At 38.6% G+C, this 24,444-nt stretch overlaps 1 protein-coding gene across 1 annotated transcript in view; it reads left to right on the top strand.

The window, feature by feature from the left end:
* The window catches only part of RASGRP3 (RAS guanyl releasing protein 3), a 141,329-nt gene that overhangs the window by 43,592 nt on the left and 73,293 nt on the right, over positions 1–24,444 (top strand). The window contains exons 2-9 of the mRNA XM_049870558.1: positions 6,540–6,665; positions 11,664–11,853; positions 12,839–12,941; positions 18,318–18,380; positions 18,956–19,087; positions 20,431–20,578; positions 22,027–22,200; positions 22,576–22,692. Of these exons, the coding sequence (XP_049726515.1) occupies positions 11,784–11,853; positions 12,839–12,941; positions 18,318–18,380; positions 18,956–19,087; positions 20,431–20,578; positions 22,027–22,200; positions 22,576–22,692 (807 nt within the window). The 5' untranslated portion in view covers positions 6,540–6,665; positions 11,664–11,783. The remainder of the gene's footprint in view (positions 1–6,539; positions 6,666–11,663; positions 11,854–12,838; positions 12,942–18,317; positions 18,381–18,955; positions 19,088–20,430; positions 20,579–22,026; positions 22,201–22,575; positions 22,693–24,444) is intronic.

Raw genomic sequence — 24,444 nt, 5'->3', positions numbered from 1 at the left:
ATAATCAGTTTACAATCTGTCTCCACACGGGGTTGTAGGCCCTTGAGAACAGGTGCTTTCCATCTCCAGCCCATCATGCAGTCCTTACACTTAGTACACACTTCTGCTGAGTAAATCCCGACTCGTAGTGACCCTATAGGACAGAACAGAACTGCCCTACAGGGCTTCTGAGGCTGTAAATCTTTACAGAAGTAGATGGCCACATCTTTCTCTGTGGAGCGGCTGGTGGGTTCCTACCACTGACTTTTTGGTTAGCAGCAGAATGCTTAAACAATGCACCACCAGGGCTCCTTTTTACCCTAAATTGACACTCAATAAACATTGTCTTTTTTGCTCAACGAGACGAATGCCTTTCTCTGAGAACATGGACATGGACAAGTCAATCTTTCATCATGTTAGCACTTCTTGCTGCATTCCTGCCTGGGGATCTTGTCGAAATGTAAATTCTGGTTCAGTATATCTGTGGTGGAACCATTAGCATCACCTGGGAACTTGTTAGAGATAAAAATTTCTCAGCAGGAGTTTGAACCAGAATGAACTGTTTTGAGGCCCTGATTCCTGCATAGCAACTTAGAACTCAAGTTTTCAAAACCTTACCCAGTATTTTCAGAGACAGGTAACTTCCACCCCCAGCATGAAGTGATGGTTGGTTTTCTTTGGTAGGTTAAAGAAAGATTTTGTAATCCAGTCTCTGCCTTCTGCTCACATTCTCTTGTTTCTTAGAGGCTTTCTGTGTGACATCTTTCTTCCCTTAGAACTTCCTTTGTGTAGATTCTACCTTTTGAGATTGTCATCTGGCCTCAGTGGAGGATCCCTAAGGGTTATACTCACTCATCAGCCACTGAAGACATGCTCTTGTTCACAGTGGGCACAGAAAGCATGAGCATGTTAGTGCCAGTGCTGGGGGCTCACAGAGCTTATTGGGGAAAGAGCTTAGCAGTGAATATAACACAGAAACCACTCAAAAAGATGATGACAACTCCTCCTTTTCTTCTTCTCTCTCTTCCTCCTTTTCATTCTCATTATGATTAAACTCACTATGAAGTAAATGGAAACAGTCAAAGGGGTAAGAAATGTAATCTTATGTCAGGAAATTTGAGCATTAGAGCCACAGACAGGGTTCTTGTGACTATAAAATTGGCAACTTCAGGAGAACACAGTGGCCCTTAAGAAAATTATTTTCCCAAAGGTTAAAATTTTCACTTCTGAAGTAAACATTTTTTAGTTCTGAGTCTTACTTTGGTATATTATTTACAGTTGTAGCAATGGAGCTGTTGTAGTAGGTTACAGCCCTTCAGTGTGGTTGAATGTGTCCATCTGGAAATCAGCTGGTTGCAAGTGTCTGGAATGTACATATACGGCTTCTCTTCCGTGTCCAGCTCCAACCAAGTGCTAGGAAAACACCTGCTTGGTTGGACTTTGGAATTTCTTAGTAATTATTACTACAGCTTGAAGACTCTCATTTCCGATTCAATTCGTGTTAGGTAGCTGTAAATATATTAGTTTAGTTGCCAGTATTAAATAATGACCAGGAACCAAGTAAAAAAAAAGGAAGTTAAACCTTGTTATTTAATTGTTACCAGAAAATGTAATGAGGCCTTGTGAGATGAGCTCCAAGCTGGTTACTGACTTCCAGTCAGTGCTTGGTACCAGTGATTCTCTGAATTGCCAAGTTTGCTGGAATAATGATGGTTACTCATTTTCAGACAATAGGATCTGTGATAAAATGTTTAGAAACTAACCACAGAGAACAGTAAACGCTTGTTCCAGACAATGTCTAGAAATTGACCTAATAGGCGAGACTTAACAACAGCTAAAATTTTTGTGGGTAATGGAAAAAATATAAATGTTTAGAATCAGATGGACTTGATGTTGTAACTTAACTGTTGTCAACACGCTATTGGACAAATAACCTCTCTGGGTCTCAATTTCCTCATCCATTAAATGGGGATAATAATAGTTTGTAGTGTGTTAAATAAAAGATTTAAATGTGGTATAGGCAATTTTCCTGACATTATATCTATCACATCACATGCCACCAACAAGCGGTATTTATAGATTATTACTTTGGAATCGACTTGACAGCAATGGTTTTGGTTTTATTATTATTACTGCTTAGTTTCCTAAAATCTAGGACAACTTTGATTATTAATGTCCCATGAATTTAGTAAAAGCTCTTTGCAGGAAAGCACAAACAACAACAACAAAAATAGGAAAAACCCATTACCACATTCATTAAACTCATCCAAGGCAAGAATGGCAAATAAATGACTTTTTTAGTTGAAAAATATAGTATTATCTATCGATACTTCCTACGATCATTGTCAAATTTAAACTTTAGGAATATTGCTCCACTTTCCGTAAACACAGTGTGTTTTACTCTCCTTGTCATCAATTATGGCCTGTTTACAGTGTTTTAACTGTAAGTTAAAAGTGTAAGCAGTGGACCCATTTCTTAAATTCATGCTATCCTAGTAGGTTTGTGATAAAAACAGCTTTGACAATGATGGCAATGAGAACTTGGTGGAGCACACTGGAAAGAGCAACTGATTATGAAGGGAAATAATGTAGAAAGAGAAATTAACCCAAAGAACCGAGGGGCGAAGTTGAAAGAAATGAGAAGAATTAAAATTAAAGCAAACCAATGCATAAATAACCAAAGAGTGAACTGAGAAAAAAAGGTAATGATATCTTGTAATTTATGACCTTTTGAATAGCAACAGATAATGAGAGCATTGGAAAGTGCAAGTGGCGTGGTAGAAATAGACAAAGCCTGACTAGGAAGTTGGAGAGCATGGGGGATAAGACCAACTCCAGGGATGGCTCCATGATCTAACAAAATGTACAGCTAGAAATCTGGAAGTTATCTCTGATTTCTTCTTTCTACTCATTCCCCAAAGCCAACCGATCAGAAAATCTTATTGAATTTATCTTCAAAATACATTCTGTAACCAAACACTTCTCTCTCCTTATGGCCACATTGTGGTTTGGATAGCCATCATCTCTTGCTGTTATAGTTGTTATAATTGACATCTATTTAGTTTCCCCATCCTCGATGTAGGTTTATACTAATCTCTTCTCCATACTGCAGCTGGAAAGATCTTTAAAAACATACAGATATAATTATGTTTCTCTCTTGTTTAAAACCTTTAAAATGATGCCTTCCCATTACCCTTTACATAAAACCAGACACTAAAATGCTGTCCACGAGCTACTTGCACTGACTCTTTAACCTTATCTCTTGTCACATTTAGTATTTCAGTCATTCTCAGTGCTTTGCAATTTCTCTTACTTGCCATTCTCTCCTTTACTTCTGGAATCTTTCTTTGTATACACTATTCTTTTTGTCGGGGACACTCCTTTCTACCCACTCTTTGTCTAGCTAACTCCTACCCAACATGTAGGCCCAACTTAGGCAAAACTCCTCTGGGCCCTAGACTAAATTAGTGTTCTTCTTCACCCTTCATTGTGCTTCATAGGATACTTCATTATGAATACATATTTAATTATTTGCTAGGGTATACGAGCAAGAATTATATCCTTCTTGCTCACCAACTTCTCCCCTCCCTCACATCCCTACTCCTTATACCAGCCACTCCAGTAGCAAGTTTAGTGTCTGATGCCTAATAGATTCTTATTAATATTTGTCAAATAAATGATCCTTAAGGATTTTATCATTTCTGCTATTGAGCTCAATAATTTTGATTTTCCTGTGAAGTCTCAGAAAATATAATCATAACACTTTTTTGTTCAACCCTATGTGAGAAAGGGAGACTTAAGTTGCCAGAACAACTAATACTATGACACCTTAGTCATTAATCCTTAAGGCTTAATGGCTTGTAATACCACACATTCCCACAAACGATTTAAGCATTGAGAGGAATCTCCTTGTCTCCATCTGAAGGTCATATGAATATAAAGACATATATAGGGTCATTTATATATAAAGACACTATTTACCCTTAGGATGAAAGAGTCTTTGAGACTTTGTGTTTGTTTTCTCCAATGGGGATAATGCTATAGACAAGACCATCTTTGGAAATTCTAATGTTGCCAAAAGAATCCCTGGTAATGCAATGGTTAAGCTCAGCTACTAACCAAAAGGTTGGTGTTTTGCACCCACCTCGCAGCTCTGCGGGAGAAAGATCCAGCAACCTGCTCTTATAAAGATTACAACCAAAAAACCCTATGGGAGCAGTTCTACTCACATGGGGTTGCTTTAAGTCGAAAAATGACTGAACGGCACCTGACAACAACAACAATGTGGCCAACATCATTTCAAAACATTCTTGCATACTTATTGATGTAACACTCCACTTAATTATTCCTGCAGTCCTAGAGCCAGGAGAAAACTTCGTTGTCATTTTAGCCTTCTTCCTAGGCACTGTCTAGAAATTTAGTCTACAACATCCCTGACAGTAATGAGCTAAATATGGGGGAGAACTTTCAGGAATGGGAATCTAGGCTGATGAGATTACCTGGCTCACTCTGGAATGCTCTGGTTGTCACAATATTTTTTCTTCTATTTCTTCTTCCCTTCTCTAAACTAACACCTCTCTTCTTGTCACTTCTACAAATTGGTCCTCTTTTTAAGCTTAAGTCCTCAGGCCTTTAAATGTTTGAATGGAAGGGATAGCACAGGAAAAGGGAACCACCTTCCCCAAGCACACAGTGTTTTCCAGGCCCCACAGTAGGCACATTTTATATGTTACCGTATCAACTCCTTAAACAATATAGTAAAGTAAATGATCTTAACGGCATTTTACTTAGACGTAACTAAAACTTTCTCATTTGGTTATCTAAATTTGAGATCTAAATGTTCTGAGTCAGGAGCCATGGGTGCTAACTTACATTGTTAAAGGATTAAAACAAAACAAACAACAACAACAAAAAAACAAGCAACAGCAACAAACAAAACCTGTTGCCTTTGAGTTGATTCAACTAATGATGATCCCACGGGTTACAGAGTAGAACTGTTCCGTAGGGTTTTCTTGGCTATAATTTTTAGTGGGAGCAGTTTGCCAGGCCTTTCTTTCATGGGGTGGCTGGGTGGGTTTGAACTGCCAACCTTTTCATTAGTAGACAAGCACAAGCTATTTGTGACACCCAGGAGTCTTTTGTTAATGGACAGCTGCATTGAATTGACTCCCTCTCACTCTTTCTAAAATTAAGAGCAATTCTTATTGTCCTAGATAACTTCACAAAGACTTTTTTGAAGATAGAAGCTTCACCAGTCACATTAACGAAAAGCCCTTCTGCCAAGTGAACACATCATAGCCTTGGAAATCACACCCAAAAGAACCTTACTGCCCCCATAAAATCAGAAATTCTCTCTCAGAAATAATGCAAGCCCTGGGGAAAATGTGGCTTATTGTGTCCTTTTCAGACTTGTGAGCAGATACCAATGCTGGGGAACAATAATTTTCATCTCTGCCAGAGAGTACCTATCAAAACTAAAGCTAGTCCTAAACCATTTGGAGAGTAAACCACCTGAAGAACTTGACATTCATTTTGAGGCAGTCAGGAACGATTTTGAGTCAGAGTTTGATGACCCCACAACAGGCTGCTTTAGGGATTTACTAACATTTCAAAGCCAATGTTGGGAAATTCCTAGTGAGTAATCTACTGGTTTTGATGTAAGTAAGTATATTTGGACTAAAATAGTATTTTACACCCTGTGTAAAGCTTGGTTTTGCCAAATTTATGTTTTTTTAACAAGTAGAATTAAAAAAAAAACTAAAACTAATTGATTTAAAAAATGTTACCAAATGGTTGCAAAGAAAAAACTTCCAAGTACACATTGTTTCTAGCCCTAATAATACTCTCACTTCCCTCTGTCATGGATTGAATTGTGTTCCCCTCAAAAGATGTGTATCAATTTGGCTAGGCCATGATCCCCAGTATTGTGTGGTTGTCCTCCATTTTGTGATCGAAGTAATTTTTCCCATGTGCTGTAAATCCTAATCTCTGCCTGTGGTTTATGAGGCAGGATTGGGTTACGTTGAAGAGGATTAGGGTGGGATTTAACACCATTACTCAGGTCCCAGCCCTGATTGAATGTAAAGGGAGTTTCCTTGAGGTGTGGCCTGCATTACCTTTTATCTTACAAGAGATAAAAGAAGAAAGAAGTGAGCAGAGAGTGGGGGATCCCATACCACCAAGAAGGCAGCGCCGGGAGCAGAGGGTGTCCTTTGCACCTGGGGTTCCTGCACTCCCAGACCAAGGGAAGATTGAGGACAAGGACCTTCCTCCAGAACTGACAGAGAAAGAAAGACATCCCTGGGAGCTGGTACCCTGAATTTGAACTTCAAACCTCCTAGACTGTGAGAGAGTAAACTTCTGTTTGTTAAAGCCAAAAAAAAAGTTACCAAATAACTATTTTGAATTTTTTCCCTTTTTAATTGATTTCATGGATGAGGTTTAGACAAAATCTCAAGTACCACCTATAACTCAGAGTTTTGGAAACACTAACACAATGTGGATTCTCTTGAGTTTCTATTATTTAATTCTGTTTGGGATTTCTTTCTTTCTTTTACCAGGTTTTCCAAAGTACTTACTCAAGTTGGACAAACCAGTTTTACAAACTGCTTCCCCAATGCATTTCCCAATGATAATACCTGCCCTTACATTTCCTTCAGACCTGGAAATCTGCTTGAAAATAATAGGTAAATATTTCTTTAAACTATTGTAGATTATGTAAGAAATGCCCCTAAAAGTAAATGTGCCTAGAAAAATGAAATGAAACATAAGTTGTCTTTGGATGATGGCTGACTTTTTCCCTTCCCTTTTTCCTTACTGTCTTATTTCTAGTAATGAATGTATATTGCTCTAACAATAAATAAGCTTTACATTTGAAAAAAGCAGTTATAGACACAATAATGTCTATGAATGTGAAATAAGATCTCAGGTAAATATGCAAGTGACAGGATGTTTAGCAGGGACACAGACACATCTAGTGATTGCAGGAACAGATTGTAACCTGATAGCCCAGCCCATCTGGCTCATCATGTGCCAGCTTCTTTGCAGATCACAAATATAACTCCAAACCATAGTGACAGGGCTTTGGTACCAGGTTGTCTCTAATCCCTTGTGGAGAGGTCAACACCTTCCCCAAACAGCTAAATAATTATGGTTTTGACCTGCAAAATCAGTTCAGTTAATCTAGGCTATTTGGTTCTAAGTAATACATGTACTATTTAGTGAGTAAAACAGGATAAAAAAAATGTCTGTATATACATACAGGCAATCAAACTTGTGAACTGCTCAACCTTGATTTTTAATAGGATCAACAGAGCTTATATTAGGGAAAGCAGAGGCACGCTACTCCAAAATGTTCTGAAAGAGGTATCAAATTCTTATTATGAATCTAGGGAGAGTCTATAAAGTACAGAAATTTGGCAGGAATTCCTACCCCAGTGATGTTTGCAAAAAGCTAATGTAAATTATTAAAACAAACTTTAAAAAATAATCTTTAATATGTTTATGATGTATATATACACTCACACAAATATACACATTTTTGAAGGCACACTTTTAACAATCTTATTCATTTCTTCATCCATCCATCTACTCATTCATTCAAGAAATGATCTTTTAGTATCTTCTATGCAAATGGTACAATCTTAGGTGATTGAGTAAATCACAAAACAAACATGTAAAAATCCCTGAGTTCTTGGAGCTTACATTTTTATAAGAGATGAAAAACAAAATAAATATATAGGATGTCAGATGGTGATAATTGTGATGGAGAAAAATAAATCCAGGAAGGGAGGTAGGGCATGCCAAGTGGGAGATGGGAGTGGGGAGGGGGGTGTTGTTATTTTAAATAGGGTGGTCAGGAAAGGCCTTCTAGATAAGGTGACTTTGTTAAGAGATATAAAGAGTTAGTCTCAGATGATTTTAATACTGTATTTCCCTTTCACAAATCATTTAGCAGTGGAGGTAGGGGAGTACTAGTCCAGTGTTTCTGTTATTTTTTATTGCAAAAGGTAGAATAACCCTTTCTTTATGCTCTAAGAGTGGTACCTTCTGTACAAGAACATGGCTCCTATACAGATATAATTAAGACAGAAAACATTTTTCCTCCAAAGTTATCTGCTTGGTGAGCTGTAACTCATAGCGACCCTATGTGCCACAGAATGAAACACTGCCCAGACCTGTGCCATCCTTACAATCATTATTATGCTTGAGTCCATTGTTGCAACCACTGTGTCAATACACCTCATTGAGGGCCTTCGTCTTTTCTGCTGACCCTGTACTTTACCAAGCATGATGTCCTTTTCTAGGGACTGATCCCTCCTGATAACACGTCCAAAGTATGTAAGACACAGTCTCACCATCCCTTTTCTAAGGAGCATTCTGGTTGTACTTCTTCCAAGAGAGACTTATTCATTCTTTTGTCAAAAAAAAAAAAAAAAAACAGTCCATGGTATATTCAATATTCTTTGCCAACACCACAATTCAAAGGTGTCAATTCTTCTTTGGTTTTCCCTTATTCATTGTCCAGCTTCCACATGCATATGATGTGACTGAAAGTACCATGGCTTGGGTCAGGCATACCTTAGTCTTCAAAATGATATCTTTGCTTTTCACCACTTTAAAGAGGTCCTTTGCAACAGATTTGCCCAAACCAATGTGTCTTTGATTTCTTGACTGTTGCTTGCCTGGGTGTTGATTGTGAATCCAAGTAAAATGAAATCCTTGACAACTTTGATCTTTTCTCAGTTTATCATGATGTTGCTTTTTGGTCCAGTTGTGAGGAGTTTTGTTTTCTGTATGTTGAGGTGCAATCCATACTGAAGGCTGTAGTCTTGGATCTTCATCAGTAAGTGCTTCAAGTCCTCTTCACTTTCAGCAAGAAAGGTTGTGTCATCTGCATAACACAGGTTGTTAATGAGTCTTCCTCCAATCCTGATGCCCTGTTCTTCTTCATATAGTCCAGCTTCTCGTATTATTTGCTCAGCATACAGATTGAATAGGTATGGTGAAAGGATACAACCCTGACGCAAACCCTTCCTGACTTTAAACCACTCGGTATCCCCTGTTCTGTCCAAACAACTGCCTCTTGATCTATGTAAGGTTCCTCATGAGCACAATTAAGTGTTCTGGAATTCCCATTCTTCGAAACGTTATCCATAATTTGTTATGATCAACACAGTCGAATGCCTTTGCATAGTCAATAAAACGCAGGTAAACATCCTTCTAGTATTCTCTGCTTTCAACCACGATCCATCTGACATCAGCAATGATATTCCTGGTTCCATGTACTTTTCTGAATCCAGCCTGAATTTCTGGAAGTTCCCTGTCGATATACTGCTGCAGCTGCTTTTGAATGATCTTTAACAAAGTTTTGCTTGCGTGTGATACTGTTCAATAATTTCCACGTTCGGTTGGATCACCTTTCTTGGGACTAGGCATAAATATGGATCTCTTCCAGTCAGTTGGCCAGGTAGCTGTCTTCCATGTTTCTTGGCATAGATGAGTGAGCACTTCCAGAGTTGCATCTGTTTGTTGAAACATCTCAATTGATAATCCATCAGTTCCTGGAGCCTTGTTTTTTGCCCACACCTTCAATGCAGCTTGGACTTCTTCCTTTAGTACCATCGGTTCCTGATCATACGCTACCTCTTGAGATGGTTGAATGTCGACTGATTCTTTTTTGGTATAATGACTCTGTGTATTCCTTCCATCTTCTTTTGATGATTCCTGAGCCGCTTAACATTTTTCCCATAGAATCCTTCACTGGTGAGCAGACTGGCTCAAATGGCACTCTTCAGGTGTCCCAATGAAGTGGTACAATCATACAGGCGAACATTAGCTCTTTTCCCCTTCATTCATGTGTTTGTGTTCTGAAGCTGATGTGAACCCATTGAAGGCGGGCACGGGACAATAACTTGTTCATCATGGCAGCCTCAATGCCAAGCTCAGTGCCTGGCATATGTCAAGCGCTCAGTGATTGCCAGCTGAATACATAACATTTGAGAGTAAAATAGACATTAGCTTTAAACGTTCATGAGATGAATCCCCAATGGCCATGTTTATCTACTAAATTGCCCAAAGTTAATAAGTGCTGCATATTACATCATGAAAACATGTCTACTTCTTTAAGCCGTTTATGTACCTGGCACCAAGGACCTGCTCTGTCAAAGAAAATGATAGTGTGTCCTGAACAGGGATTTTGAAGCTATTTCCAGTCACATTTTCCCCATGACAGTGCTGTTAAATGGGACATTTTTCTTCTACCTCTGTGACAAATGCTATTGTTGTTAGTAGCTGTTGAGTCAGCTCTGACTCAGGGTGACCTTATGTATAATAAAACAAAACATTGCCTGGTCCTGTGGCGTCTTCACAATTGTTGGTATGTTTGAGTCCAGCACTTTGGCTATTGAGTCAATCCGTCTTGTTGAGGGTTTCCTTTGTTTTTGTTGATCCTTTTCTTTACCAGATATGATGTCCTCTTCTAGCAATTGATCCTTCCTGATAATATGTCTAAAGTAAGCAAGCCAAAGTCTCACTATCTTCTGTCCTGTGGAGCATCTGGTTGTATTTCTTCCAAGACTGATCTGTTCATTCTTCTGGTGGTCCACAGTATATTCAATATTCTTCACCATTAGAACATATCAATTCTTCTGCTTTCCTTTTTGACTTTTCAGCTTTCGCATGTGTATGAGGCAATAATATGTGACAGGTAATCTGTTTTAGATTCTCTTTCTGAGATAGTGTGGAGGAGTGAGACTCTTCACACTAGATTGGGGCATAATTGTAACACCTTATGGTATCCATACGGGAAAATAACAAAAGAGAGAAAGAGAGCCTTTATTTTAAAGTCTTGACCTGGTCCTTAATAATTGTCTAACTTTGGACAACTTGCTGAAACTCTGTAATTCCATGACCTCATCTGTACACTAGGAATAGTAATTACTACCTCACAGCATTGTTGTGAAAGTCAAAATACACACACACACACACACACACATATCATTTGGCATGGTACCTAATGCATGATGTTCAATAAATTATTGTTAATATTTTTACCACTAATGTTACTATTAAAGAAGTTAGGCAAATATAATTTTTTATAGTTGTTGAACATTTATATGATCATTGAAGATAATTCTAATAAATATATTTGCATTTACACATTTATCTCCTAGAAGATGTGCTTTAAAGAAATATATTAGTAATACTATTAGACCACGTAACACATAATATTCTTGAATGTCTTACCCACTGCCCACTGCTGTGGAGTCGATTCTGATTCATAGTGACCCTGTAGGACAGAGTAGAACTGCCCCATAGAGTTTCCAAGGAGCGCCTGGCAGATTTGAACTGCTGATCTCTTGGTTAGCAGCCGTAGCCCTTAACTACTATGTCACCAGGGTTTCCCTTGAAAGTCTTATTGCTTAAAAATATGAAGAAATTCTAGAATACTGTAAGTATCAGAAAAAATTTCGGCAACAAAATGGAATGGTATTTAACAGTGGTCTCAAAGCACCATATGTGCTAAAGGACACTTTAACAGGCCTTTTGTCGTTATGGTGGTTAATATAATCTTGGTCACATTCATATTTCTCTTGTACAAAGATAAAATAAGGTAGGAAAGTGATGCTTTAATGAAGTCTGAACTCCAGTCTGATAACTTTCTTTTTCTCTTGTTTCTTTAGAGTTTCCTTGAAGTGCAACCAAGAACAGAGACTACCTAACATCACCAGCTTGCATGATTATGGAGATGGTTTATCTGATGTTGAAAATGTCCATAGTTTTTTGACAACAGCTGAACAACCATGGGGTCAAGTGGACTTGGAAAAGCAGCAACATTAGATGAACTGCTGATCACTTGCATCGAGATGTTTGGTACGAAACTTTTCTCATCTCATCCTTTGTGCATAATTTGTTATTACCATTTCACTCTACTCAGATGCATTTGCTTGTTGTGGAACACAGTTCAATCTCTGTTCTTTGGTATTTAAGGCCTTTTTAATTGACACCAACCTATCTCCCTAGTATCATTGCCCTCTGCACTTCTTCCCCTTTAATGCTCACAGCTCATGCCCCCGCCAGATCGTTCACTTAATGTTTCTTAAACGTTCCTGGCACCCTTTTACCTTCATGGTTTTACCATACCCCTTTTACTGAAACTCAGCTTCAGGGTTTATCTCAGAAGTTGCTTTCTTCATAATATTATTCCTAATCTCTCTGTCAGGAATACTGCTTGCCTCCACCATGCTCCCACACCCTTTGCACTCTCTTATGGCACATGGTATATACTGTTGTGGGTAGCACAGTCTGCTGCATTCAATATTCGCACACAGATATTTTATCTCCTACTAGGTTTTTGATGCTACAAGTGTATCCTTTTTATCATGGTGTTTCTGGATCCACATCAGCACTTAAAATAATTCCTTGCACAAACAGGCATACAGGAGTTGTTTGTTGAAATGATTGTTATAAAAATCAGAGTTAAACCAGGGTAGGGTTGCCAGATAAAACATAGGATGATCAGTTAATTTTGAATTTCTGATAAATGATGAATAAGTTTTCAGTGTAAGTATATCCCAAATGATGCATGGAACATACTTATATTAAAAAATTTTCTGTTGTTTATCTGATATTCATGTTTAATTGAGTACTCTTTATGTTTACTTGCTAAATATGGCAATTCTAAACCAAAAGAATGACAGACTCACCTTAACTTGCAAGCAAATATCAGAAGGTAAAAGGAGGGAAAAGATAATTGAATCAATGAAAAATCTTTGATGCTATTGTTTCTCTATTGGTATTAGAAAAAGAGAAGAGTAGCCCTGTTGTCTCCTCATTCTTTATTTTATTTTTTTAACAGATGACAATGGAGAGCTGAATAATAGTTATTTGCCAAGAATAGTTCTACTGATGCACCGATGGTATTTATCATCCACTGAATTGGCAGAAAAACTTCTCTGCATATATCTTTTCAACTACTGTGTAATTTTTACAGTCATAAATAAAGTTTTTTTATTATTTAGATAGAGTATCCAAAGCCAGTAGATTAAAATGAATTAGCAGTCTTCAGTTAGTTATCCAGCTGTCTTGTTAATATATAGAGATGTCTAGACAAAACATCTGGATGATGGATCAAAAGTTCATTATTCATTTGGGCATTTTGGCTCCACTTGAAAATAACCACTAATATGTAGAACGAAATCGTAGCTATAGGCTGAATGTTTCTAACTTGTCTTCAATATTTCTGCTGTAAATGACAGTAAAACCTCCAAAAGCTAGAACCTGTCAGAGAAGGGAAAACTCAAATATTTTCCACTGATAGAGAGCAATAGAAAAGTGATAAGACTGCACCTTGTCAAAAGCGGAAAACTTGCAAGACCCAGAAAAACAAGGGAGTCCAGCTCTCATAGGATTCACTGTGCGATGAAAGAATATTTAAAGCTGATTCAAGACTTAATTTATTCCTTCCAAGATGCCAGAATGGTTGGGATAGAAGATACAGCAAGACATATGGGAATGCCAGGCAAAATGATATGTTTTGGATTAGGCACAAATACTACCTATGTTTTCACATCTTCCCTTGCTGGCAAGACACAAAGAACATTCTGACAGGTTTACTGTAATTTGTTTATTGGTAATAATATTAGATTTCCTCTGACATTAAAAACCAAAAAACATAGTTAGAAATCAAATTCTATAATAACGGCAGCTACAAGTACACCGTGATATAGTGCCTGAAAATGAGCCCGTCAAGTTGGCAGGCACTCAAAATACAACTGAGGATGAGCTGCCTCCTCAAAGTAGAGTCAGCCTTAATGATGTGGATAGAGTCAAGCTTTCAGGACATTCATTTGCTGAGGTGGCACAACTGAAAATGAGAAAAGAAACAGCTGTAAACATCCATTAATAATCAAAACATGGAATATATTGAAGTATGAATCTAGGAGAATTGAAAGTGGTCAAAAATGAAATGGAATACATAAAAATTGATATCCGAGTCATTAGTGAACTAAAATGGATTGGGACTGGCCATTTTGAATCAGACAATCATATGGTCTACTATTCTCTGAGTGACAAATTGAAGAGGAATGGTATCACGTTCATTGTCAAAAAGAACATTTCAAGATCTATCCTGAAGTACAACACTGTTAGTGATAGGATAATATCATACACCTACGAGGAAGACCAGTTAATAAGACTATTATCCAAATTTATGCACCAACCACTAAGGCTAAAGATGAAGAAATTAAAGGTTTTTTACTAACTTTTGCAGTCTGAAAACTATCAAACACGCAGTCAAGATGCATTGATAATTACTGGTGATTGGAATGGGAAAGTTGGAAACGAAGAAGGATCAGTAGTTGGAAAAATATGGCCTTGGTGATAGAACCTATGCTAGAGATCACATAATAGAGTATCTTTTTTCAACAACATAAATGACGACTATACATGTGGACCTTACCAGATGGAATATACAGGAATCAAATCGACTACATTTGTGGAAAGAGAACAGAACAAAGCCAGGGGCTTTGAAGCTAAAGAAAATTAGAGCAAGCCCACGAGAGCCAAAATACCTCCTTGGGTATATCCCACCTGAATTTAGAAACCTTCTCAGGAATAGATTTGATGCACCGGACACTAACGACTGAAGACCCAGACAAGTTGTGGAATGACATCAAGTACATTATACATGAAGAAAGTAAGAAGTCATTAAAAAGACAGAAAAAAAAGAAAAAGAAAATAACAAAATGGATGTCAGAAAAAGACTGAAAGTTGCTCATGAATGTCAAGTAGCTAAAGCAAAAGGAAGAAACGATGAATGAAAAGGACTGAACAGAAGATCTCAAAGGTGGTTCAAGAAGACAAGGTAAAGAATTACTATGAAATGTGTGAAGGCCTGGAATTAGGAAATCAAAAGGGAGGAACATGCTTGGCATTCCTCAAGCTGAAAGAACTGAAGAAAAAATTTAAGGCTAGAGTTGTAATATTGAAGGATTCTACGAGGAAAATATTGAAAGACACAGGAAGTATCAAAAGAAGATGGAAGGAATACACAGAATCACTGTACCAAAAAGAATTTGTCGACATTCAACCATTTCAAGAGGTAGTATATGATCAAGAACAGTGGTACTGAAGGAATAAGTTCAAGCTGTGCTGAAGGCACTGGCAAAAAACAAGGTTCCAGGAATTGATGGAATACCAATTGAAACGTTTCAAAGAATGAATGCAATGCTGGAGGTGCTCACTCATCTATGCCAAGAAATATGGAGGACAGCTACCTGGCCAACCTGACTGGAAGAGATCCATTTTTGTGCCCATTCCAAAGAAAGGTGATGCTACAGAATGTGGATATTATTGAAAAATATCATTAATATCACACACAAGTAAAATTATGTTGAAAATCATTGAAAAATGATTGCAGCAGTACATGGACAGGGAACTACCAGAACTTCAGACTGGATTCAGAAGAGGATGTGGAACAAGGGATATCATTGCTGATGTCAGATGGATCATGGCTGAAAGCAGACAGTACCAGAAAGATGTTTACCTGTGTTTTATTGACTACACAAAGGCCTTCGACTGTGTGGATCATAACAAATTATGGATAACGTTGCAAAGAGTAGGAATCCTGGAACACTTAATTATGCTCGTGTAGAACCTGTACATAGACCAAGAGGCAGTCTTTCTAAAAAGAACTGCGTGATTTAAAACTAGGAACAGTGTGCATCAGGGTTGTATCCTTTCACCATACTTATTAAATCTGTATGCTGAGCAAAAATCTGAGAAGCTGGACTACATGAAGAAGAATGCAACATCAGAACTGGAGGAAGACTAACAACCTATGATATGCAGATGACACAACCTTGGGCTTGCTGAAAGTGAAGAAGACTTGAAGCACTTACTGATGAAGATCAAAGCCACAGCCTTCAGTATGGATTACATCTCAACATAAAGAAAACAAAAATCCTCACAACTAGACTGAGAAGCAATGTCAAGATAAACAGAGAAAAGATTGAAGTTATCAAGGACTTCATTTTACTTGGATCCACAATCAACAGCCATGGAAGCAGCAGTCAAGAAACCAAATGACACATTGCATTGGGGAAATCTGCTGCAAAAGACCTTTTAAAACTGTTAAAAAGCAAAGATGTCACTTTGAGGACTAAGGTGCATCTGATCCAAGCCATAGTATTTTCAGTCATCTCATATGCATATGAAAGCTGGACAATGAATAAGGAAGATTGAAGAAAAATTGATATCTTTGAATTATGGTGCTGATGAAGAATATTGAGTATACCATAGGACTGCCAGAAGAATGAACAAGTCTGTCTTGGAAGAAGTACAGCCAGAATGCTCCTTAGAAGCGAGGACGTTGAGACTTCGTCTCACGTACTTTGGACATGTTACCAGGAGGGACCAGCCCCTGGAGAAGGACATCCTGCTTGGTAAAGTAGAGGAAGACCCTTAACAAGAAGAGATGACACAGTGGTGGTTGCAACGATGGGCTCAAGCATAACAACAATCGTGAGGGTGGCACAGGACTGGGCAGTGTTTTGTTCTGTTGTACATACAGTCATTGTGAGTTGGAACCAACTCGTCGGCACCTAACAACAACAAGTCCACCAGTTTTATACATAATGCAGTCTTGAAAGGTATTTGAAAGCCAAATGATTGAAAATAGAAAAACGGTCTCACATTTATAAGGAGCTCCCTCCCACCGCCCCTCCAAGACCTAAGGTATGTTATATAACCTCTACTGTTGGTACCTGTGGTCTTCGCCTTCTCTAAGCTCAAGGTGTACTGCAGGTGAGTGAGAAGCCCTTCAGGGCACAGGGAGCCTGCCAGGGGGAGGGTCTGGCAAGTGTTACCAGTGCCTGCTACCACTGCCTGGACCAAGTGGAGCTTCTACTGCTTGCTTCAAGCTTCCTTCACTTTGAACTTCTCTCAGGCCCCCTACAACCTCACAGTAGCAGAGCATGTGAGAAAGGGTAAGGTGACTTTTGTCCTGAAGTGAGAAAGAGCCTGGGCTCCATGGGGCCCACTGTTGGAAGGCAGGGCATAGGGAAGGAAGGATGGACTGGATTGATTCAGTTAGGCCTCACGCCTCTCCAGGAGCCAAATATTGTCCAAAGAATATATCCACAAATGCTATTCTCACTCTTAGTATGTCCACTGATGTAGCAAACACAAGTAAAAAGGGATATTTGGACATACATAATCTAACATGTGAAAGTACAGATTGTACACAAGTTGAAAAGTGCCTGTGAGTCGACATTTCTTTAAGGTTTATTCCCTTTGTGTCTTAGCTTCTTAGGACTGCCAAAAAATACCACAAAGTGGAGTAAAACAAAGCAAAGCAAACAAATAAGAAACAGAAATTTATCATCTCAAAGTTCTGGAGACTAGAGGTCCAAACTCCAGGCACTGTCAGGACCATGCTCTCTCTCTGTTCACTCTAGGGGAAGATCCTTCCTTGTCTTTTCCAACTCCTGGTAGTCCTAAGCATTCCTTGGTGTTCCTTGGCTTATAGATGAATCTTTACATGGTGTCTTCCCCCTGCACGTGACCCTATTTCAGTGTCTGTCCTCCTCTTTTATAAGACACCAGTCATGTAGAATGCGGACCTACCCTATTCTGGTATGACCTCATTAACTTGACTGATAACATCTACAAAGAAAGACCCTATTTCCTCAAACAGGTCACATTGACAGGTACAGGGTTTAAGATTTTAACTATCTTTGGGAACACAATTAAATCTATAACACTTTGGAGTCCTTGTTCACTGCATATCCACAGTACCTGGCATAGAGCAGAAGCTCAATAAGTATTTGTTTAAAAGAATATGAATGAATAGACATGAGATCAAATTACAACACAACCTTCATATTAATAGACCTGAAAAATGACAATTTCAGATACTAAGGAAATTAGTGTACTTATAAAAGACATTAATCCTAAACACAAAATCTTTTTCCATCTTATAATCCTAGGGCTCTGGAAAAAAGGGTGCTTGTGTATGCCATCAATTTTAATTATCTGTAGTTGGCAGTACGTACGTTTATAATTACAATTTACCTTCATGGTTGGTAAGTGCTCAGGGAGCTTAAACTAATTTTATAAGTGTACTCTCTTCCAGATAAAAAGTATATCCCAGAGCAATAATAAATTAAATTTTGCTTATTCAGCTTTGAAATTATCAGTGTCCATTCCTCTCCCTATTTCGGTGTCCACATAACCCAGTATGGCCCTTTTATTAGGAATTCATCTAAATTGGCAAAGCAGTTGCAGGTGGGTGCAAAGGAAACAAAGGTCAAGAACATTTTCTTTAACCAGAGCACGTATCAAAATGCCAGTGGAGAAAGGTGCAATGAATTTCGATTAAAGATCTGCTACTTCATGAGGTAAATATACTTCAAATTTTAATTGCCTTGTGGTTTCTGGTTCTGGGATTGTTGACATCTCCCTTCTCCCCAAGCAGCAGACCTAGTCGCAGATCTAGTTTGGAAAATAGGATCAACTCAGATCTCCTTTTTTTTGACTTTTTTGAAATTGACCCTCTTCTGTTGTGGGGGTAGAATTTATCTTTCTAGTGGGTTGGAGGTCAAGCAGTGGTAAGCTTGTTTAGGGAGTGAAATCGGCTCTCAGGAAGGGTGAATTCATTTTATTCATTTTCTTCTCCCTCACCACCTACATTCCCCACTTTCTTGCCATGAACTGGGGGGAAGCATTTCTTCTCGTCTGTTTTTTTTTTTTTTTTTTATGCTTCTAGTGAGAAACAGAAAGAGAGGCTCAGGGTGGCAGTGGTGGACTTCATTCTGTGATTCAATGTGGGAAGAGAGAGACTCAATGTGGGGGGCGGAGGGGAGATATTTCTAATTTGGGGTGTGGTGTTGTATTCTGTGAAATAATGTGATAATTTCCATACAGGTCCAAGTTGACACGTTCCAGCTTTCAAAAAGTATTTGTTGTATTTCAGGTACTGGATTCTGAAGTTTCCTGCAGAGTTTAATTTGGATCTTGGTTTGATTCGTATAACTGAGGAATTTCGGGAAGTAGCTATTCAATTAGGATATGAAAAACACATCAGCCTCATCGACATATCCAGCATGTAAGAGTGTCACAAGCTTCTTTCAAACACAAGTTCATGGCTTTTGGGAGGGAGCCCTGGTGGCACAGTGGTTAAGTATTCAGCTACTAACCGAAAGGTTGGCAGTTTGAATCCACCATCCGCTCCTTGGAAACACTGTGGGGCAGTTCTGCTCTGTCCTATAGTGTCGCTATGAGTCGGGATTGACTCGACAGCTACGGGTTTGGTTTTTTTGTTTACTGATGACCTCACTTGATCTTAATCCATATCATTTCACAATTTAGATTTGCTCCTTTAAGGGAAGTCTTGCAGCTTTTAGCACAGCTACTTTGAAGATAACTCATCTTTCCAAGCTTCAGTTTCTCATCTATAAAATAAGGATAACACCTTTCTCATGGCGTTATTGTGAGCATCCAATAAGTTCACAAGATAATATGTGAAAACATTTGGCACATAATAGACACTCACTACTTATGAATCTAGTTAATGTCTCCTATGCCCTTGCTTCTCAGTGTGATCTAGAGAACAGCAGCATTGACATCACCTGGGAGCTGATTATAAATGCAGAATGTTGGATCACACCCCAGACCTGCTGAGTTTTCATCTGTATTTTAATAAGATTCCTGAGAAGCTCTGTACCACGGTGCTTCTGAGGTTGGCCTGAGATTGAACAAATGTTGACCATAGTTGTACCAGGAGCTGGTTAGCTCAGTTATTAGAACTTGGTGCTAATTAGACTAGAGTTTCCTATCAACTACCTAACTTTGCACAGAGAAAAATTATCTCATGACCCTTAAGTCTGATTATGCATCTTGCTAACTAATGTACGCTCTTGTGTCCCAGGCACTCACAGTCTGTAATCCAGGAATCATTGAAGATGTTTCTTAAAAATACAGATTATTCAGGTTCAGCCCTAACAAATCAGAATTTCTGGTGGTGGGATATAGGCCTCTGTCTTTATAATAAGCTTTCCAGATAATTCATATGACACTGAAGTGTGAGAACCATAGCTTCTGGTGGTTTGCACATTCCTTAACTCACCACCTAAATGCTGATAAACACCCACAATTATATGCCTAGCCTTGACCTCTCCTTTAAGATCCAGACCTTCCTGGTCCCTAGGAGGACCAAGTAGGAGATTCTGGGTGGATCAATGTAAACCCATTCTGTCTGGAAAAACAACTCAAAGTTTATGTTCTATTCGCAATGGGGCGGTGGTTTTCTCTTCAAATATAAAAAGCAGGGCATGTGTTTTGCTCAGGCCCCTGGAAGCAAGCCAAGAATTTCAAAGTCAGTAGGTTAATAACTTCCATTCAGTGAAATGGGCTTTCTGCACACTGACCAGACTCACTCTTCTTTTGTAGTCCTTCCTATGACTGGATGAGAAGAGTCACACAGAGGAAAAAAGTATCCAAGAAGGGAAAAGCCTGTCTGCTGTTTGACCATCTGGAGCCCATTGAATTGGCTGAGCACCTCACTTTTCTGGAGCATAAATCTTTTAGACGGATCTCAGTAAGAAACTTAACATTTATTCTTCCAAGGATAACAACCACCATGCCAACTTTCCCGAGAGCTACATTTTCATACTCTGAAGTGTTGGCAGCCTCTGTCACTATGCTCCACTGGAAAAGTGCCCTTAATTCATAGGAACAATTCCTTCTAACCAAAGATAAATATTATCCTGTCTTTATTTTATGTCTCGGGAGCTATATTTCTGTCACTATTTTCAATGTCTCCTTTCATATGTTTAAAGCATGACTTTCAAAATACTTGGTGGAGATTTAGCCATTCACTCTGTTGACTTCTCCCAAGTGAAGGTGTTTTGCTATATGCCTTTTCATTTTCGGGAAGAATTATTTAGGCTGGGATTTGGGTGAATGCCTAATTATGGGTGTAGTTTGAAAATAGAAGTTGTGAACTTTGAAGAAAATCTCAGCATTGGGTTGTTTCTTTCCCAAGGATCGAGATCTCGAATCAAATTTTTCTTTCCTGCTCATCTTGAGAGCTTCCCTCCTCCACAATATTTCCTTTCTTCCTATGGACTCTTACCCCTCCCTAGTCACCTACTCACTCTCTGCTTGCTGGGATCCCATTTCCACAATGGTCCACAATCAGTCAGTTGCTTTTCTTTGTGTCACCAAGCTCTGCAGCAGTCACCCCTCCTCCTTTTGTTCAAAGGTGCCAGGAAATGAATTACATTCCTGCTTGCAAAGTGAGAGCATCTGGTTAGAAGCATGGATTTCTGAAATACTGAGTATTTCCCTAAGCAATCCAACTTGGAGAAGACCTTAGCAATTCCCCACAGGCAGGCCATGGGAGGGAATTCCCTGCACCATATGTATGACAGTAGGCTCCCTAATATTAGGTGGCATCCATGCTGACTTTTTGAAAATGTGTCTGTTTTACTAAAGAGCTGCCTTACTTCAATTGCTATTTTATCTTACCTCTTTTTTTTTCTTGAAAAGAAGATTTACAAAATGGCTCTGACTTATAATCATTATATTTATGCTCATTTTCTCTTCTCTAATGTATAGCATTGTTTCTCAAACTTGCTGATCATTGGAACCCCTAGAAGCAGGTTAAGCTCTTCCTCTGAAGATACTGATCCTTTAGGTCTGGGGTGGCCCCAGGAATCAGTATTTTAACAAATGCCCTAGGTGGATATTGTAGCAGATTTGGGTCTCACTGGAGTATGACCATTCTGGTCCCTTCCTCCTCCCACCAAACTGTGATATGCAAGAGAGTGTGGGGGTTTGTATGAAATGCAACAAAATAACATTTTAAAGATGTATGTATATTCGAAATTGCAGGATGTCACTATAATGTGAAATGGATGAAATACTTATTTTGCTTTAAAACAGTATCTCTTGTCTTCTATGCAGCATTTTAATTTCTATGCAAAATTCTATTTTTTTAAAGGCTCTGTTATAATTCAGAATCTCTGACTTTTCCTTTACCAGTTCACCGATTACCAAAGTTACGTCATCCATGGCTGCCTAGAGAATAACCCAACCTTGGAGAGATCTATTGCTTTATTTAATGGAATCTCTAAGTGGGTCCAGTTGATGGTTCTTAGCAAACCAACACCCCAGCAGAGGGCAGAGGTCATCACGAAGTTTATCAATGTTGCAAAGGTATGTCTGGCAATCAGGACCAGAGTTCTAAAAGGATTGTTGTAGCTGTTCATTCACTCTGTAGAGAAAAGCATTGAGGAAGTTAGGCGTTCAAATATAAGGACATCAGGCAATTAAACCACTCATTAGGTGCCTAATGAACAAATCAGACTGCTCTCATGCAAGAAGATTGCTTTTAAAAAGCAATAGTTAGAAGCATTTAAGGTTGCCCTACTTTTCTGTGAAATAATTGTTATATTTTTCTAATGGCGTCCACTTGTGCTACATTTTAAATTAATATTATTTTTAGATTGTCATTAAAATTTTACATGCACAGAAAGTTTAGAATAATCCCAAAATCCTTACAAAATATTTATGTTAACATTTTTATTGCAGAAGCTCCTTCAGCTCAAAAATTTTAACACCTTGATGGCAGTGGTGGGCGGCCTAAGTCATAGTTCCATTTCACGCCTCAAAGAGACCCACTCTCATCTTTCTTCAGAAGTTACAAAGGTACAGTGGATCTTATCCTAATTCCAAGTAAAAACTTCATTCGTAAACTGTTTAGGTTTAGTATACTCTTGATAAACACTATTCAGAACGGGAAAGTTTTCCTCCTAGGCCAATGGTAGGTTACACATGGGGGCAAAGTAGGAAGGGGATATTCGGATCAGCCAAGTCCACTTGGAAAAATAGGTCAGAGGTGGTAAGGACCCCAACAAGAGAGCCTTGACATCCTGTTAACATACTGTAGTTGTAAATATTCAACAAATATTTATTTAGTACTTATTATGTGTTAGGTGGAAACCCTGGTGGTGTAGTGGTTAAGGGCTACATCTACAAACTAAAAGATTGTCAGTTCGAATCCACCACCTTCTCCTTGAAACTCTACAGGGCAGTTCTACTGTGTCCTATAGGGTCACTATGAGCCAGAACTGACTCGAAGGCAGTGGGTTTGGTTTTTTGGTTTTTTATGTGTCAGGCCACATCTGGTGGGTTCTAACCACTGACCTTTTTGTTAGTGGCTGAGTGCTTTAGCCATTGTGTACCAGGGCTCCATATTTTAGGTAAAGATGATTTCCCAAACTTAGTTTTTCTGCTGTATTTATTTTTAGACCACAATAATTTTTTCCCTATTGAGCAAAAAAGGAGTATTTCATCCTTATGAAAAGATTTTTTTCTAAGAGTATATTTCAATATATCAGTAAGGACACTTTTAGCTGCAAGTTAAAGAAAACTCATCTCAAAATCAATTTTTTTAAATAAGGAAATGTATCATCTCATATATCTGGAAATCTAGAAGAAGCAGAACTCCAGGCATGGTGTGATCAGAGCTCTGGCTCAGTTGTTTGCCTTCTTTTGAGTATCATGTTTTTGAGTCTTTTTCCTCAGACTGGCTTCTCTCCTGATGGTGTCGTTCTGCGGTAACTGGAAAATCTTATGTTCCTTTGTCCATGAAAGTTGGAGATAAGGAAAGCTCCTCCCACTCCCTGTCATCATCTTCACCTGCCATGGAATTAATAACTTTCTTTTTAGACATATTGAGCCACTTTAGGTCACATGCCCACCCCAGAAACAGCAGTTGCCATAGGAATACAGTGTACTGATTGGCTAAACCTGATGTTCCTGAGCCAATCACAAGCCAGAGGGATGGGATGACAATGATGGGAAATCAGAGTCTTTGGACCTGTGGATAGAACAGCTCCCTGCTCTGAGTCATAGGATTGCTTTAGGGAAGGGTAGACTGATCAAAATCGGGGTCTGTTAGGAAGGTCTGGTTGCTGTTAGATGGCCAACAATCACCCATCTATATAAACAAGAGGAAGTAAGCCACAGAAGCCCACTGTCTGACCTCAAACACTGCACTCATTTCAAGTATAATGGGGTTCATTATGTGTTATATTTTCTTTTAGCTTTTTACTGAATTTCAAGTAAAAAACAAACACAAATTTTTAAAAGTCGTAAAGAATAAGAATCTGGCAGAGGTTCATAGAGCATTGGAAAGGCCAGTATGTCTTTAGCAGTTACTTATTTGAACTCTCCTTCCTTACAGAAATGGAAATAGAGGTGAAAAAAAGTAAAGTGACTCACTCAGGATCACCCTTCTACTTAGCAGCAGGGTCCAAAACTCCGGTTGTCTAACACATCAGTGCAACTTTCCCCACCCCATACTGTCCCAGATTTACCTTCAAGTAATATCTTGCATGTAATTTTCTTGGAACAACTAGGAAACTTAAATATGATACATGCTAGAATTTCTGGACT

Source organism: Elephas maximus, chromosome 26 (genome assembly GCF_024166365.1).
Source record: "Elephas maximus indicus isolate mEleMax1 chromosome 26, mEleMax1 primary haplotype, whole genome shotgun sequence".
NCBI lineage: Eukaryota > Metazoa > Chordata > Mammalia > Proboscidea > Elephantidae > Elephas > Elephas maximus.
The sequence above is the reverse complement of the archived record's forward strand: the minus strand, read 5'-3'. Positions and strand labels throughout refer to the sequence as shown.